Here is a 19,667-nt window from a genome sequence, read left to right on the forward strand (position 1 = left end):
AGTAGACCAGGTTGTTAAAATTCCTCTATCTAGTTATTCACAGAAATAAAATGAGCGTAATTTTTAAATTTATAAACAGGATTTGGCAGTTATTCTTATTAAAAGTGGGTCGGAGAACACCAAAATAGTCTTCTCTTATAATGACATATTTTTAAAGTTTCGATAAAATATACAGGCTTTCTGTAAGAACATGTGTAAGAACATGAAAACAAAATGAATGCAGCTTAAATCTCGTCAAACAAATACCCCGTGCAGTAATTACCCCTTACATAATACAGTAGTAATAAAACTAGACATAAATGAATGCAGCTTAAATCTCGTCCAACAAACACAGAAAACGCACGTTGTAAGGTCAGATAAATTATTAAAATAAAAATAGCAAGGATGTTCTATATATTCTTATTTTCTATACTATAAGAAAAGCAGCGAAACAATGAACACACGAATCATAATATCTGTGAATCAAAACGTGTGCACGAACAATACAGAATTAACGATTGACCCATTCTGATAACTATTTAAAATTTCAAACATTCAGACCAAATAAACTAAAGGTTAACATTAACATACACGGGGTAATGTACACAATCGCACTACATAGAATGATAAGTAATATATTGAACACAAATTACTGTGATTGCATGGCTTACTACAGTTGTAAAATATATTGTTATATTTGTTCGGCACTATATAGATCAATAATATTTATGCATACATTCTACACAAACAACTACAAGTTAACAACATGAGCGCTAGAGATTTTCTGTAAACCCCTTTGCGTTATTTAAATAAGATAAATGCATATATATATATTGCACAAGCTGGAATTGACAGAAATCCTCAATTTGTTATTGAAAGTAAATTAATCAAACACTCTTCGCATACCTTAAATATAAAACCCTTCATGTTTGTTTAATAACAAATATGCATACATCTTAAAGAGCTTTAAAATAACAGTTAACATAGTGAATACAATTGTACAGAAGTTTGTAATGTAAAAATATCCCTGATGGGTTATTTAAAGAACGTTTATACATACATGTTTCACATACATGCACTTGTTATATGAAATTTTACATCATATGTTGTTTGAAGAGTATTGATTCATACACTTTTCATAGAATTAAAACTCCAGTTAGGTATACAATTTGGAAGTTGTTTTTGTAAGTTCTTAAAGCGTAATTTATAGAAACCTATAAATAATTAATTTTATAAAACGACTTCGAATTTCGAGATTTTTAATTATATCCATGTTACAGAAATAATAGTTTTACAAATTAAGTTATGCTTAATAACATTGTGTACGATTGTCTTTATGTTTAGATATATTTTAAATGAACAATAAGTTACTCATGTAGCCCATATATTCAATAAATTGGCAATAAAATAATTTACATTATAATATGAAACACTTGTTAATTCCTTATTATATTGTTTTCATATATCCATATCTTCGAGCAAGCGTATCAATCCTGTGTATTAACTAAGGATTTGTTCGGTGCATTAACATGATTAATTTCTAGACAATGCTTTGTAATTATACAAAAGTATAAATAAGTGACAATTATATACATGGTGTTTCAAATACACAAAATAATCATTTATTCTGGTAATAGTGTTCGCTTCACATTTACATGTACTAAAACATGTTGACTTAAGTACGATAAGGACTATAGTCCCCTAGTTGATTGAGATGGTTTGAGCAATCTCTTAAACTAAAAAATGTAACCATCGGTAAAAATAGACTGGGTTTTTAGTCAAGAAGGTATATGCTATTTTAAAAATTAATGCATGTTTGTGTGTAGTTTCATTAATTATTTTTACTTTGAATACAATAATTTATTGCTCGATCGAAGCCTCAAGACATACGAATATAGTTTAAAATTATGTTGTTTTCAATATGGTTAAAAGTCTTCAAGAATAGATCTTCCCTAACCTTTACTTGCAGCAAACACTAAAACTCTAAAGACTGCATCCAGAGAGAAATTATTGTTCTCATTAAATCAATGACAGAATACAGACTTTTCACATACACGAATTAAACTGGGATTACCGACTTGGAACGGCCAATGCAAAGCATTATCGATTTAATTCGGTTTGTGGGCTAGCAAATCATCCAATTTACTCCAAAATAAGCCTATTAAGACAATAAAATAAAAACATAAATGTAAAAAATTGACGAATATTACATAGTATAGTGTCCTAGTGTCGAAAGTATTGGAAATCTATAAAAAAAAAAACTATATGCATATGCTTTCTAGTTGTTTCTATGCAAAGAAATATGGTTCATCTTTAAAAAAAAATACTGTTAAGCGAGCGCCGTATCTACATAAATGTGTAAAAACATAGGTTCACGAAAGATTTCAAATATATTTCATCCTCGTAACAAAACATCTCTCTTCTGACCTCTGTGTACAACCTTTAAAGGCTGAAATATGACACCATGCGAGTTATGTACGGGGTTACGTTCTACAGTATCCAAACATCGCAAATTTAACAGGTGCAGTATTCAATAAGGTCATTGCAAATTATTATGGTTTAAACCGATGTTAAAAGCGAGGTCATTTCATATGTTTGGTTTTCAGATGATTCTTGTATTGAGGGGTACGTTGAATTTCTTGTGCAGGTATTGAGGGAGCAGTTTTAATTGCATCTGCAATGAGTTTCACAATTAATTCACTTACATCGTCCCATGGTGGAAACATGACTAAGCCATCGTTGTCAAATGTAGACCAATATACTCTTTGGCTTTTCTCGTACAAAACATTCATCCAATGAGTAATACTACTCTTGTCTATCTGACCTTTGACAAAAAATAAAAATGGTTTATCAGAATGTTTCGCTGGTAGAGTCTCCATAGTGCTGTCCCTGTTCATAAGAAAGGCGTCAGACAACACAAACGCCACCAAAGATGAAAGTTCTAAGTTTTTTACAATGTCATCTAATATAGAAGGGCCATGTTCAAAATCTGCGCTTGTTGTCACAAATATTCGTTGTGTCTCGAGGCGGCGACACAAGGCTTCTTCATAGTTCGGCTTAAAATGACGATTAGCAATGTCTGCTTCATCATCACAAAAGTAAAGGAACAGCGCATATGTATAGGCACCGCCCCCCTCTGCAGTTTGCGTTTTGCGTCCTCCAGTCGGCGCGTTTTACTCCTTCGTTGAGCGCATAGATGTAATATCAAAACTACAATTATAAAAGCAATTACTAAAGCTATGAATATCGAACCCAACTCGAGTACGAGGCTTGGTTTTATTGTAGATTTACTATATTTAAGTGCCGCGTCACAAATGTCTTTATGTTTCTTTATTGTCATATTCGTGATTTGTTTTTTTTCCCTGTGCTTTGTGCGACATGTAAGTTTCCGTCTATTGTGGACAGGAGTCGAGTCTAGTAGGAGCCACTGAATGAAATCATAGTCCTCGCAGACAGCACAAGACAATGGGTTGCCATCCAGTATAACTGATAAATTTGGTGAAATACTCGAACTGATTATTTCACGTGACGTTTGATTCAGGCTGAAGATTATGTTGTCAGATAAATTAAGAACTTCTATGTATCCCATACTTTAAATGTCAAAGGTGATCTGATTTATTCTATTTCCAGATAATAAAATGTGCTTCAAATTATCCGTTTTGTTTAACAAAAATATAAGGGATAGATGCCATTTTGTTTCGCGCTAGATCGATTGTTTCAAGTCTAGGGTTATTTGTCAACAGTTCTTCAAAGATTGGATCACTTGACTCTGCCATTTGTCCTATATTGTTGTCTGACAAGAGCAGATGACGTAAACCACAAAAGATTCGTAAAAGTTTTGGATTAATATATTCAATAAATGACCGTCGTAAAGAAAGCAGTTCCAAAACATTGTTCGTATAATTAGCGTTTCCGTTATCTGATAACTCTATGTCAATCCTAGAAAAATGTGAGTCATCCAAATACAATTTTTTTAGATTCAACTGCAAGCTGCTTAGCAGTTTGATATGGCATTAGTCGAGAAAAAAGTTGTACCTTTGTGCACAAAATCGGTTCATTGATAAATTGATTAATGAAGTCATCGGAAAAAAATAATAAATCGAACGGCGGAACCGAAACATTTTCATGAACACATCTTTGAATTTCGTAACAAAATCCCATTTTATTCATTGGTATTTGTATATAATTTAAGTTTATTGTATGTATTTTCGAGCATTTTCTTGGAGCTATGACATCAAATTTTAAGTAACCAACCTGTGCTTTTTCTAGACTGATATAAACAACATTGTGGCAGTTGTCAAAGAATGCACTAATGTTTATTGTATCAATCTGAATTCTTTATAAATACAATATTTTCAGCGGTCGGTCTCCAATGAACTCGTAAAAATCTTGAGTTAGGTTGAAAATTGAATCAGTGTGTTTAGGTCCACTCAAGTAAAACTCTTCTAAAGCCGGAGTTATATTCGCATTTATTATATAGTTGTGCAGATCAGCATTTTTGAAACGTGGACAGTTCGCGAAGTCCAAAACACGAACCGTGTCGCTTAGGCCTCTAAGAAATGGTTCCCCGAAGTGTATACCTCCATGAATGTGTAATTCCTCTAATCGTATTAAAGAACTAAAACACCCCGTTTTAAAGTAAAACGTATGCAAAGAATTAACAACAGTGCTGAATTCAATTTTCTGTAAGTCATTCCATCCGCTTCCTGTGAAATTCTTCTCTAAAACGTTTAGGTCTTTATCTGAAGCACTTATTTTAACACACAATGTCCCGTTCGGAATGTGGTTCGGGATTGTGTCGGTATAAATGATCGCTGTGCAATGATTGTTCATCGCAAACACAGATGGAACACACATTAAGTGAACTAATCCAGCAAAAATGCATATGATTAGCATGGTTTCTTTTTAATTACGATGTCACATAATTGGCGTATTTTATGTATATTCCTTATTCGCTATAATGCAAACCCTGGGGCTTCGTCAGTGTTGCTGGGGACCAATTAATTTGTTGACAGCAGGCACACGCTTTCCACTAGCTACAGTCCGTTTTAACAATAGGATATAATGCATGCCTTGGTTTACATCACTATGGCCGAAACCCATTAATTTGTTGACAGTAGACGCACGGGTTCAGTCCGTTTAAAGTGTAGATCATGACAGGATTACTAGGTTAATGGATGTTGTTTCCGTATGTGCATTTCAACAAATTTATTTTACCCACTAAGTTGACATGTTTATGTAACGATTCATGTATATAAGCGATACGTTTTGGACACTAAAAATAAGAAGGATTTAAGACATAGGAGAAACTCTACAGGTTATTTTCAGAACCCAACCCCAAGTGGGGTGGGGTGGGGTCCTGTCTGGATGGATTTGGACAGATTTGTCATGTCTTGGAAACGTTGTTAGTTACGTAGAGAATTACATGAAATTGGAAATATTTCATTAACAACTAATTTAAAGAATTATATGGACTTGGAAACATTATGTTAACAATTGAATAAAGAGTAAAGAACTATCCATCGAGTTTATTTGTTTGTGGTGCTACGGTACACAAACTTGTTTTGGCGCCGTGAACCAGTGATGAACCTGGAAGGCTAAGCAACCTGGAAGTACTTCCGCTTACGATTGCGAAGCCATAAACCACAACGCGAAGGACATCATGAGCCAACAAAAAAAAACACAACGCGAGAGGAATTCAGGTCAGTTGTTTTAAAAAATTGTGGCAAACAGGGGGTTATTTCAAAATGTATAAAGTAAGAAGTAAAAGGCGTCATGGCAACGAAATTTTTAAGAATTGTTTTAACGAATTTTACGTAGTTAGATGTTAACAATAATAATGACAATAATAAATTATGTACGAATAAATTTCGCAAGTATCAACATCAATACAATTTTGCATTAATCGGTAAATTGTTAATGAATATCGGTGAATTGAAAATACAATTAATAAATAAGAAAGTATTTAAGTTTTACATTATTTTATGTGTGATGGAAATAATGAAATTAGAGGCGAACAAACAATAGAGAGTATTTAAATATTTTTTTATATATTTTTTGTATTGTTTGAATATAGGATTATGTACGGACTTATATTTTTTTGCATACAAATACATTTTAATTTGTTGGAATTTTTGTAAATTTTCATTAAATTAAAATGTACGAGGAAAAATATATTTAAAACAGTTTTGTTTATTATTTTAATAAAGAAAATACAGCGGGTTTTGATTATTAGAATGATAAAGAAAATTAAAAAGGACGAATAAATAAAATTATTGGAAAATTTAAAAATAGTTTTCCGAATAGTAAAAGAAAGAAAATAGGAAATAAGAACATTAATCGTAATTGCGAATATGAATAGGGCAGACGCAAAAAAAGGTACATATGTATATATATCATTGTGTTTACTGCAAATGTATGTAGGGTATCGATAAATATCGGAGGTTTTGTGTCAGAATTTAATGTGTTTCTGTCGCATTTTGCGCTGTTAAAAATCTAACGATATGTGCGCATTAAAGGGATCTTTTCACACTTTGGCAAATTGACAAAATTGAAAAAAATTGTTTCAGATTCGCAATTTTTTGTTGTAGTAATGATATTTGTGATGAAACAGTATAACTGAACATTTACCGTGCTCCAAAATACCCATTATATGCATGTTTCGACGATTTAAAAACCCCAAAATTATAAAGCGTTGCAACGCGAAACGATTTATTTATAGCCACGTATACATGAACGGAATCCCACGGAATCCCAGCTCGCATACAACAACAACCAAAACAACAACAACAAATAAATAAATACTGAGTGAATTGTAAGTGAAGCTTGGCAAGTTTTTCAAATTTAAACAGAAATTGTAAAGCTCCGATAGTTATTTATTTTCATCGTATAGATATGTTGATAATATACAATCATGTAGTACGCGCATGCGCGCAACCCACTTCCTCTTATTGTTTACAAACAAAATGAACAATGCCTCGCACAAAATCTGTTACGGAAAGTGCCAAAAAAAGAGCATCAAAGGCCCGATTTCAGCGGTTTCGCTCGAAATTTATTAATCTTGGCGATGAGACTGACCGATGGAATAATCTCAAAAGCATCCTTGGAACAGATGAAGACTGTGTTGTGGCCAAAACACTTATCGAATGGTAAGTTCAAACGTGTTATGTAATCTACGTCTCTGATTTGATGAAGTATTTGCTCTGCACCGTAATAACACAATTATTGATAGTATAATGTGTTCCTTGTGCGATCGAAAAACAAGCGTTCGTGTTTCTAGATATACGTACCACAATTTGATGAATTTGTTGTAAAGCACACTCCGTCAGGAGACAAATGAAACATAAAATATTTCTTCATATTGAAATATCACGCAACATCATACTTTATATATAAGTTATTGATTCTTGTCAAATGTATTCTGTAATATTGAAAAATAGCCACGAAATACACGTATTTTAATGCTTAATAATTAATTTCTTCTTTAGGCCATATATAAGTTAAAAAATATATTTGTATGTATGTGTGTTTATTGTATAATGTATTATATTATGCAATCAGTAGTCATTAAATAATAACCCTTCTTTTCTGAAGCTATTTGGAAACACATGCTGGCCCAACCATTGAAAGTTTGACTGTCAAGCACAGTGTGGGTACAGAAAGCTCGACACCCATGCACGGTCACAGTCATCAGGTGCCACCAGATCCTGGCCTATCTTCTTTGTCAGAAGGAAGCGACACACCTGGTGAACTGTCAGGAATTGGAGGGGGCATATCAGACTTTGAGTATGCAAACTACCTTGTCTTAGTATACTTGAATTCATTCCTTGGTTATGTTTCAAATTTTGCTTCTTTTTACTGGAAACTAAAAAAGATTATGATATGATAGATTGGTAATTAAATCGTCACATTGCCGTTTGTGTTTATATGATAATGTTTACCTTTGCAAATAAACCAGATTTTGGCTAGAATATTGTGTGTCCAAGTTATATAGAATCTGATCATCAACATGGATGTTAACCAAATTGATTTTACATAGTTTAATAGGTGCTCAACCTGCTAAAAACTTCAAATACTTATTGGGAAACTTTGATTTCTTGTTTATTTAAAACAGAAACAAAAAAGTAATTTGTAATGCTTTTAATTTTCAGAGTGGCTGGGCCATCAGGTATAAGCTTCAAAAGGAAAAGTACAACTGCTCCAGACAAACCAACCAAGGTCAAAATAGTTGAAAAGTAAGACATTTTTTTGAAACTATATAAAGGATCTAGTGAAAATTATTGTTTTTTTTTAGCTTTTATACTAAGAGAGATTTTTATGGAACAACCAAACAAAACAAATGTATACACTATGTTGACAAATACAATTAGCATAATACAATTTTGTTAATGACCCCTGACAATTATTTTTTGTAAATTTTTTATGAGGAAAGTAACTGCCCAATTGTACTTGTTTAACAAAACTTTTGAATTTTTTTTGTTTTTTTTTTACTTCAAACTGTTATGTATTTATATGTCATACAAAATATAGTAATGATCGTAGATATTGATAAGAATAAAACATGACTGAATTTGATTATTGCAGGGCAACAGAAAGAAAAGAAGTGTCCAAAAGAACTGCTCGGTATGTGCTATGATTCTTATTTTAGTGTAAACTCGCAAGCACAGTTTTAGTGAAGACACATTTTAATGAACAATTTTAAACTAGACGTAAACAAATTTGTGTTTAATATATTTCAAAGACTTGTTGTCAACTGGCTTTAATATTAAGAAATTTCAGTTTATGTATGCATTTTTTTCATGTAAGAAATTATTTTTCAGGGTGGAAGTTGATTGGCCAAGCTCCGGCATGGAAGACATATATGATCCGGACTACGATCCAGATGATCCCACTTATCATCCAACTGACTTTGACTTATCAATTGTGTAAGTAGACTTTTATGATCTGTCTTGGTAAAAAAAAAATTCTTTACCAATGAATTGTTATTCAACAAAAGTTCATTTATTTAAAACTACTTCAACTTTCTCAGTATTTTATGTATTTTTTTTTCATTCTTATCTTTGTAGTCAGTCAGATGATGAGGCAGTTGATGAGGCTGGTGTTGTTGACGCAGTGTTTGACATAGACTGTGACGATGACTTTGAGGATGATTCTCAAGTAATCGGTTCTGAAAAACCTCTAGATGAGGTGACAGAGGAGGACATGATTGAGGATAATTATATCGTGAGCAGACACTGCCTCAACCAGCTTCTCGATATGCTGCCGTTCAAGCACTGTTCCAAGTGTGGGAAGACTGCCACTCATAGAACAAAGACTGTTGGGTGTACTATCATTGTCATTTGGGTAAGAAACTTATTTAAAACATGTTAATTTGTTATTTGTTATTATAAAATTAAAATGTAAACATCTTTGCCTGGAAGACTATTTGCATGCCATCAATTCTAACTGTGAATCTTTAGTATCTTAGAAGATTTTTTGTTCCAATTTTCAAAGTAAAGAGTTTAAGTAATTTACATGGCCATGTCAGTATTAAATCAAAATAAAACATATGTTAACCTCATTTGTATGAATTCCTGATTGTTGACTAAAAAGGTCCTTTAAAAATTGTAATGTTCATAGTTTCGTAAATATGAATTACAATGATCATTATTAAAAAAAACAATTTCTAGCAGCGTTTAATTTTTTTGTCTTTGTTGTTTTTTGTATCTTTAGACTTGTGAAGACGGGCATGTTCTACACAGATGGCAGAGCTCTGCAGTTCTACCAAATGGAATGTTTATCAATAACTTCCAAGCCTCAGCCTCCATTCTGCTCTCTGGCAACAATTATGAAAAAGTTCGCTTGTTTGTGAAGTTCCTTGGTCTGAAATTTCCAAGCCAAACTTCATTTCATAGGGTGCAAAACAAATATGCAGTACCAGTAGTAAACCAGTACTGGTCAGATCTGAGGGCAAGTGTTGCAGAGGAACACCGTGCTGTGAGCATTGTTGTGTCAGGTAATTGTTATATCACTCACTAATTGTGTTGTTAAAAGTGACGTCTGAGGTATTTTTAACCCCCTTTTGTTTTTGTGTATAAAAAGCACTGAGTCACAGCAAGTTATTGACTTAAATGAAGTTTTGAGGACTACGCGACTTTCATCCATTTCAATAGATTACAAAAACAAGGAGTAAAATGACAGTATTTGAAACTTTCAGTGGGTCAAAGTACTGAAATCAATTGTCTTCATAATTGTTAAATGGTATTGGCACGTGGAATAAAATAATTACCTTGCAAAAAAACGTCTGTATATACATGATTTTCAGTTAGCTGATTGGAAACATTTACATCAAAATGATACAAGAAAGATTAATTGATTTTGTTATCAAGTCTAAATGCAACAGCTCTGTTTGTGAGGATTTCACGGCATATAAATGTATAATTATTATTATTTTATTATTATTAATATTTCTTTAGTTTGTCTTTGATGTATTGTATTGAGTATTTTATTGTTTTTTATGAATTTCATTAGGAGATGGGCGGATGGACAGTCCCGGATATTGTGCCAAGTACTGCACATACACTGTTATGAACCAGGAAGACAAGAAAATTTTTGCCCTAGAAGTTGTCGATAAGAGGGAAACTGACTTGAAGTCTGGTCTGATGGAGGCAAAGGGCTTTGCTAAGGCCATGGCAACTCTGCAAGCAGATGGTATTGAACTGAAAGAGATTGTTACAGATGCTCACCCACAGATTTCGGCTATCATGAGTAAGACGATTTCAGTATGTTAACTTATTTAAGCTCAAAATTGATGTTGACTGTCAGTTTTTGTTGGTTATACGACGGTCTTGACGGGACGTCTTATGGAAACACCCATGGCAGGTGGCAAATGAATTATTTTACTCTCTTAGTCATATAGTTTTCATTTAAACTGAATCAAACTAGTGGGAAATGTTTGCCGACATAAAATGAATAACCATCCAACATACATGGCACTTCAGAGTTATTGCCTATTACTTATAGAAAAACTGTTGGATTCGCAGTTTCCAGTATCTTTACTCATGGAATTTTCACCAGATCTTTAATTAACATTCTAGATAAGTTTCTTTCTGTAAAATGTAAGTCAAGTTTGATTACCATCCTAATAGGAAAGGCACTTCTGAGTTTTTACCATTAGTTTATACAAACAAAAGAAGTGGACTCAGTTAAGGTAAATTTGAAACTACAGGGATAGAAATCGAACAAGTAGAAAAAGATGCCTAAAACATGTTACAATTGAAAATATATGTTCATTATGTTAATCATTGTCTAAAACCTGTCTGAAATTGTAATAAGGGACTATTTAGATCACCTTACTCTTGCAAATGACACTAAGGTTAAAACAATACTACAATATAAATATAGAAAGGAATCCACATTTGTTTATGCCTTACATATGTAATGTTATGTATATTTTCAGGAAAGTCCTATCCAAAGACCCGGCACAGTTATGACATGTGGCATGGGGCAAAGAACTTGGGAAAGAAACTGAGCAGTGTAAGAAGGGATTCTTGTATGTAACCTACTAGTTTAAAAAAATGTTTGCAAACATAGCTGTCTTCCTATTATAAAATTAATTTAAAAAAATCTAAAACAGTTGTCATTTTGCCAATTATTGATTATAAACATGCAAATTGAGTTTGGGAGTCACTCTATGGATAGCTTGATCGCTTTGACAGCAGATAATGTGATTTGTTTTTCAAGTGATTTTTTTTCCGAATTTCAAGCAATTGAAACTTGACATACATCATCATCCAGAGTAGATATGTCCGACAACATTTTGTCATGCAATGATCTATTTAGAGTTGTGCTGTTATTTTATTTTTTAATGATTTAATTAAAATCTATTGTAGATTGCCCTGGCAAAAGGTAACGAAGCATTAAAGCCATGGCTGAAGGACATCACAAACCACTTCTTTCATAGTGCAGAAACCTGTGGTGGCAATGCATTGGAAATGAAGGTTTTTAAAACCACTCTATTTGTATATTTCAATCAGAAGCAATAAGGTTACCACTCTGTTCAAAATTTGACCTCTTGCGCAGCGTAGTTGTCTTGGTCTTAACAGATTTTTGCCTAGTGGATTCTCCCATCCTTCTTAATTGGATCAATTTATTTCCAAATTTAGGGATGTCTTGTATATTTATTTCTATATTTAGAATATTTCGTAGAGCAATTCCTTTAAGCAAACAGCGCAGACCCTGATGAGACGCCGCATCATGCGTCGTCTCATCTGGGTCTTCGCTGTTTATCAAGGCCTTTTTTCTAGCCGTTAGGCATAAATGCCAAATGGGTTCATTATCATCTGTCTGTAATATGACCAGGCTAGCAAGGTCAATTGTAAGTGCACGCGGCTATATATGTCCTGATCATGGTTGGTGACTTGCCACATATTTTTGTAGAGATTGTTCATCACTTTAGTACTTTTGAAAAAGGTGAAACACTTGCAGAAACAAAGCCTGCCAGTATTTTTGTGGAAAGAATATAATCTTATAATATTTTGATAATTTCAAACTCCATCGATGATTTGATGTATCTGGGTTTCAATCACAAGGTGTATACTTGCTGTAGTATTTAAAAAGTAACTTTATTTTCTGAATATTTAGTAGAAAATGGATTAACCAATTCATCAAATATTTTCATTTAGAACTATGCCCAACATTGTATGTACATGCTACTACCATACTTCAAAACGAAATGTTGCTTACACCTATACCCTTTTGTGAACATGCTATGGAGAGATTGGTGTATAACTGTGACATGTCTAATTTTTGTTATATTACAGACAAAATGGTTGTCAGTTATCAATCATGTGACGAACAGACATACGTGGGCTCTCGGGCAGTGCGATCATGAGCCGATAGTTGAGGACGAGCGGGATCTTGAAGAAAAACAATGGCTTAAACCCGCAAGCATGGCTGTCAAGGATCTACAAAAGACTGTGATGGAACCCAGACTGCTGAAGACCTTTCCATACTACGTCACATGCCAGTAAGATGTCAATTCTCAATAATAAATTTGAATCTAGTACAAAAATGAAATATACAATGTGTGAACAGGCAATGTTGTTTAAAATAATTTGTAAAGATCAATCGTATCAATTCAATGTTCCTCCCTGTCAATTGCAAATCCCTTGATATATGTATAATCATTAAAAACTAAGTTTAGGGTAATTGTTTTTATGCATTACTATTTTGCCTCATTAATATCTTTTCTTCGCATAAATGAGCTATGGCCCTGAACCGTTACCCAATACACACACACAAAACAAACACTCCTCCACAGTGATATGAATTCACCCGTGAAGTTTTATGCTGAAGTCTGCTATGGTATCTTAGATATAGCAATGTTAAGTTACATTATTCACTCACAAAAAACGGCAATAACTCGTATTTATGAAAGTGTAAGTTATTGTTCATGTGTATAACACTTCTTTTCATTGATATCGTTACACCCATGACATTTCATGTTAATGCCGTATATAGTTTCTTAGATAAAGCAATGAACAGGTTTATGACAGACGGAATGACAGACAGACGGAAAAAGCCAATTATATATTCATCCGCCTGGGGCGCGTTTACAACCCATAACACATGATGATTGTATTTTCAGTGTTATCACATTTTGTTTTTTGCAGAACAACATCAGAACTGGAGATGTTCAATAACCATTTGCTGATGTATGCACCAAAAAGAAATGCTTTTGGGTATGTCCAATTTGGGTGTTTATTACATTAGTAACAACAATTTGGGTGTTTATTACATTAGTAAGATCACAATATAACAAGGAAATTAATGGTTGTTTGGGGGGCATATTTTCTTGTAATAAGTCTGGTTTTGTAGCATGACATAGCATGTAATGGTGTTGCCGATTGTTTTGTGCACTATAAGTAAAGCTTGCAAATGTATCATATCTATTCATTCAAAATTAAAATCCATTTATATATTTTTTTCAAATTTATACGATAGTGTTTTTTTTTTCATTTTCTTTTTTTCTTGCAGTTATGCAGGATACAAGTGCAGATGTCAACTAGCAGCAATCGATTATACGCACCACGTTGATAGACAAACACTGGTTGACAAAGATGGCAAGACAAGGTATACTGACCATTTTAAGAAGTTTAAATTTATTTTCTATTATAAACTAATGCCAACCGCAGGGGACAAACATATAGTTTAATAAATTAAATCGTAATAGTAGTGGGGTACATATTGTTTTTGCCCTGTCTGTTGGTCTGTCTGTTTGCGCCAACTTAAACATTTTGCAATAACTTTTGCTATATTGAAGATAGCAACTTCATATTTGGCATGCATGTGTATCTCATGAAGCTGCACATTTTGAGTGGTGAAAGGTCAAGGTCATCCTTCAAGGTCAGAGGTCAAATATATGTGGCCAAAATCGCTCATTTTATTAATACTTTTGCAATATTGAAGATAGCAACTTGATATTTGGCATGCATGTGTATCTCATGGAGCTGCACATTTTGAGTGGTGAAAGGGCAAGGTCAATGTCATCCTTCAAGGTCAGAGGTCAATTATATGTGGCCAAAATCGCTCATTTTATGAATACTTTTGCAATATTGAAGATAGCAACTTGGTATTTGGCATGCATGTGCATCTCATGGAGCTGCACATTTTGAGTGGTGAAAGGTCAAGGTCATCCTTCAAGGTCAGAGGTCAAATATATGTGACCCAAATCGCTTATTTTATGAATACTTTTGCAATATTGAAGATAGCAACTTGATATTTGGCATGCATGTGTATCTCATGGAGCTGCACATTTCGAGTGGTGAAAGGTCAAGGTCATCCTTCACAAGGTCAAGGTCATCCTACAATGTCAAACATCATATAGGGGGACATTGTGTTTCACAAACACATCTTGTTTATATTATAAAAAGCTTAGTACTGGAACATCAGTTTATACAGATTATATAAGAAGGTTAACTGAATGGTAGGTAAACTTATTTGCATCATAAGAATAAATTCCGTAATATTGCTGAACATTTTTAAAAATTGTTGTCGTTATAAATTTTATAGACATTTTCCAAATTACAAATGTTTACATTTCTAGAGTAAGGCGTGTGCATTCCAAGGCAGCTAACAACTGGACGGTGGTACCTGTTAAAGAAAAGAAGCAATACAAGTACATCCCAGGCTTGCTTTCAAGGATTTGCATGGAGTATATTCAGATAAACAAGGAAAATCCACTGAGATCGAAGTTCCGTGTTGATCCAGATGATCCTAAGAAAATTGCCTCGACAATCGCCCAATGTCCACCTCCACCAACAGCCGAGCTGCGGGAAACCAAGAGATCCAGGATCAAGGTCAAGCAAGCGAGCAAAAAATTTGCTGATTAGCTTTCAGAAATCAAAGGACATTTTGTGATTTGGCATCAGTGTTAATATGTGAGCTTGAAAGATTAGTAACCCTGGCTGCTGAGTTTGTATTGTCAGTAGATGATGTGACTTAATATGAAGCATTATGTTTCTGTTATAATTATTTAATACTAGTGTTACTAGATACTAATGTTAAACAAAGAAATGAATTAACATTGTGAGCAATACTATGAACAGCTCGGACAACAGTCCTCAACCAGACAAGTACAGCAGTTAAATAATAATTCTACATTCAGATTGCATACTCCATTAAAATAGTATCATTTACTGATCAATAAACAAAAAAAATAAATAAGTATCTTCAAATTTAGATATTATCTTAAGCGATGCTTTACTGTCAATAAAGGGTACCTGTTTCCATGATAATGTTTGTATAGTTCAAGTGTATATATTTTCGTGAGTTGTGTAAAGTTTGTATGCGAGACTCTTGGTCAAATATTGTTTAGTGTTTTCAGGACTTTTGGTCACGAGTCATAACTATGAACATGAATTGCATACTCTTCAGCTGTCATAGTCAATTATGAGTGCCAGTTTCAAATTATATGTATGCCCCCCTTCGAAGAAAGGGGGTATATTGTTTTGCACATGTCGGTCGGTCCGTCCGTTGTTCCTTCCACCAGATTGTTTCTGAAGATAACTGAAGAACGCTTACGCCTAGGATCATGAAACTGACAGCCCATATGGGGGCATGTATGTTTTACAAACAGCCCTTGTTATTACTTGTCTACACAGACGGAGTTTTCCATAAATAATGACATTAAAGCATAATGCGTTATGTAGATACTGTTTTTTACATTGTTTATCAGCAGATAAACAACCATTTATTGTGAGCATAAACATTTAAGCTGGAGTCATTAATAGTCTTACATAGAGATGATAAAAATAAGCCGCGATGGGATGATGTGTCTCCTAAGCAAGCAAGAGGTCACGGGTTCAATTGCCACTTTGGGAGCGTTCTTTAGATCTCTGCCATAGACACAAAGTACTGGTTCTACCCAGAAATCAGACTTTATAGCGTTTCAATAATCCTTAAGCTTCTGATGCAATAAAGCTTTCATTGTAAGATTTAAAACTTATAGCGGTAACTACAGACAATACAGTGTTGTTCATTCAAAGATAAATAACAAATGGAGATTAAAGTTTGTTGTGTTTTTTTTAATCCGGAAAATAGTTCGGAAGAGAAAACTTTATTTATCCTATTTTCCCTTGACAATAGTTATTGTTTTGAGTGTATTATGTTATGATTTTGTGTTGTAATTATTGGTCAAAATATATAAATAAAAGACATAAAGAAATGAGAAGCTGGTTGTTAAACTCTGATTTATTATTATATAACAAAACACCACATTATAATAACATGTAAGTTCAAAAACATGCATTCAGAAATATGCATTAATGAAAACAGAAAAATCAGTAACTGCATCAAGGTTAAAAAGAAAGACTATATTTTCTTTAGATGTACTTATTTAATGATTGTTGAAGACTTAGTAAAATGGTTTTACTTGATGGAAGGCGCAGGAAAATCAGTTCTATTTGTAGAGATTATTCATGAAATGCACAGGAAGAATATTTATTTTAAGTTTAACATGCTTAAAATATTGTTACTGGATAAAGAAATGAGGCGCTTAAAGATCTGCTTGTAATTGAAATACAGATAATATGCACATGTAATATTTCTGACAAAAACAAAAAACATAATTGTACATAAATAATTAATAAATCAGTACATTTGGTAGACTCAATGTTCTCATTATGTAAACTAAATTGCAAGAAATAAGCTCATGTCATTTACTAAAGAAAGTATTACTTGTGCTTGATTGATCATTGTGAGTGAAGGTACCATATGCAATCAAAAGGGTCCATTGCAATATATCTATGCAAACACTCTCGATATTATTGTCACCATCCTACTCCTCGTCCGGGAATAAACCCTGTATAGTTGCCAGTAAGACTCGGAAACTTGGCACGGACCACCTTCACACAGCATGCAGGTACAGTTCTGCGGTCATCCCGTTGAAGGCGTCCATGAATCCAGAGTACACACTGGCGATAGGCAGCATGGCGAAACGAACGATTTGTGTCCTCCACATCCACCGCCTGATGGGCAAACACATCATTTCTATACGTTTGTTGGATGTGGAGGGTAAGCGGATCAGTGATCACTAACCCCATTTCCTGAAAAATGCCGCACAATAAAACACTCTACACCTTGATAAATGTTCATATAACGATATGTATTGTCAACTTTTTTTTAAGTGCAGAACATGATCGATACTGTTTTTACACTAAGCCGGTTAACTCTCCTCTGCTTTTGATATTAAGTTGATACAATTGCATGGGTATTTTTCACATTGATGTTGATATTACATATTATATTTGTGCATGTAAAATATAAATACTGTTAACCTGTCAAACAGGAAAATATGGATGAAAAATGGAGAAGACGTAAATAAATAAAAACATACCGGTCTCTGGCTATCGCAGTATTGTGGGGCCATGCCACAACAAATCTTGTCTTGGTCGCGGTCCATCATAGGACAATGTCTACAAACACACCAAGATGGTTGGTCTGCAGATGGTCCAGGCTGGTCTTCAACCGGCTGTCTGGCAGACAGCATTGCTGCCACATCCAGTATTATTGCTGGCTGTCTGGCAGCAATTTCCTTCAAGAGCTCCTTTGCTTCTTGAGAGCTAAGGCGGTTTATCATATGGAATGAGTGATGTATTGGACGTCATCATTGATGACGTTCATTCGAACGAATGATAAAGGGGGCTAAGTTTCGTTAAGTTGGTGCATATAGTCGCGATTTGGGAGTCTTGAATACTGGTCGGTAACTTTTGCTGAAATTTGACATGTATATGAAGAAGAATGCGATCTACCTGTTGGCGTAGGCGTTATACCTGGAAAAAAATCAAGTTTTGATTAAATCACGAAAAAGTGGTGGGTTTTTATTGTAAAATGAGTTCTCGCCGGAAGCCGATTCACCCCAGGAGACAATTCACGCGCTAGGCAATTCAAAATTGATTTTAAATAATACATAATGCGATTTTATTCCAAAATTAATTAATAATTTCATCTTGCGTTTAACATACGTTTTAGAAAATATTAACAAAACAAACAAAAACAAACAACCGTTAAATTTTATTGTTGTAAATATGGTAACCTGATTACATATCCACTAGCGTCTATGCATATTTACACATAAAAAATAGTTCGCAAGTAAGCAACAAACAATCACATTAAAACGCAAATTATTTAACAAAATATATAAATTTAAGCTAGAAATCGAAACTTAAATACAATGTCTGCACTAAAAACACAATACCAATAGTTTTTACATTAACACATTCGACATGTACATGTACTTCCAACAACACGCCAACCGCTATTTTCAAAGCGAATGTGTAGAGTAACATTTCAACAATAAAGACAAAATTGAACTGGAGTTTAACGTAGTGCGCAAATTGGAAGTGATAACAGTAATTTATTTTTCAACTTGTCAATCTCCGTAGTATACGTTTAGTTGTGAGATGTTAACGGTTTCCCCAAAAAAAACATGCCTTCGCTACGAAGTCAAAGTGGGTGGGGAACGAGACTGCTTGTGGATTTCGAGTTGCTGGAAGTTTGTAACGAAGCTGCTTTTGTGCAATATTCAGCGATTTTGCAAGCTGTGTGTTTGAAGTTGGAGATATATATTGCTGACATTAATGATGTTGTGTACGTTCTTGTGACCACCGATCTGCATATGATACCAGTGGGAGAGAATCCCGAATCCCACATAGTCTGCAACAGAGATGTTTCCTGGTCGAGTGGTTGGTAAGTTTCATCGTTATACATGCATATAACACATTTTACATTATTTGTGCTATTTTTGACACCCATTTTTCATGCTGATGAACCAACGGTCAGTGCCAGTAGTCCTACGGTCATTGACATTGGTCTGTGTGCTTGTTGAAAGAACATGTAGAAAGGGTTGTTTAGCTCCAATAAGCCATGTTGCTATTTTTTGGATAAAATTTATGGCAGTGGGCTTTTTTATCTTTGTGCAGCAACCTCTGCCGCCTCATTTTGTGAAAACATTAGGCGCACATATTGTGGTAAAAGGAGTCGCGCAATGATCAAAGTGAGAAAAATTGGTGGTGACTATTTAACATTGTGAAAAAAATTGTCGCGCATTGTTTAAAATTCCTAAAATATCAGTAGCAAACTTTTAAAAATTGTGAAAACAAGTGTCTCGCAATGTTGAAAATTGTGAAATATGAGTCGTGCAATGTTAA

The 19,667-nt window shown here is 33.8% G+C and overlaps 2 protein-coding genes across 2 annotated transcripts; one reads left to right on the forward strand and one right to left on the reverse strand.

The window, feature by feature from the left end:
- Positions 1–6,830: 6,830 nt before the first annotated feature.
- On the forward strand, positions 6,831–16,690 carry LOC127845045 (uncharacterized). Its single transcript, XM_052375667.1, has 14 exons — positions 6,831–7,127; positions 7,573–7,764; positions 8,130–8,213; positions 8,563–8,601; positions 8,799–8,903; positions 9,045–9,321; positions 9,691–9,973; positions 10,489–10,725; positions 11,417–11,493; positions 11,850–11,957; positions 12,780–12,985; positions 13,632–13,700; positions 13,996–14,091; positions 15,065–16,690. Exons 1-14 carry the CDS (start codon positions 6,952–6,954, stop codon positions 15,348–15,350), a joined length of 2,235 nt encoding a protein of 744 aa, XP_052231627.1. The 5' UTR covers positions 6,831–6,951; the 3' UTR covers positions 15,351–16,690.
- Positions 16,691–16,695: 5 nt separating this feature from the next.
- On the reverse strand, positions 16,696–19,175 carry LOC127845046 (P2X purinoceptor 7-like). The gene is made up of 2 exons (XM_052375668.1): positions 17,855–19,175; positions 16,696–17,564 (listed from the first exon to the last, which is right to left on the reverse strand). The coding sequence occupies exons 1-2, from the start codon at positions 18,095–18,097 to the stop codon at positions 17,289–17,291; spliced, it is 519 nt and encodes a 172-aa protein (XP_052231628.1). The 5' UTR covers positions 18,098–19,175; the 3' UTR covers positions 16,696–17,288.
- Positions 19,176–19,667: the final 492 nt, after the last annotated feature.

Source organism: Dreissena polymorpha, chromosome 9, assembly GCF_020536995.1.
Source record: "Dreissena polymorpha isolate Duluth1 chromosome 9, UMN_Dpol_1.0, whole genome shotgun sequence".
Classification (NCBI taxonomy): Eukaryota; Metazoa; Mollusca; class Bivalvia; order Myida; family Dreissenidae; genus Dreissena; species Dreissena polymorpha.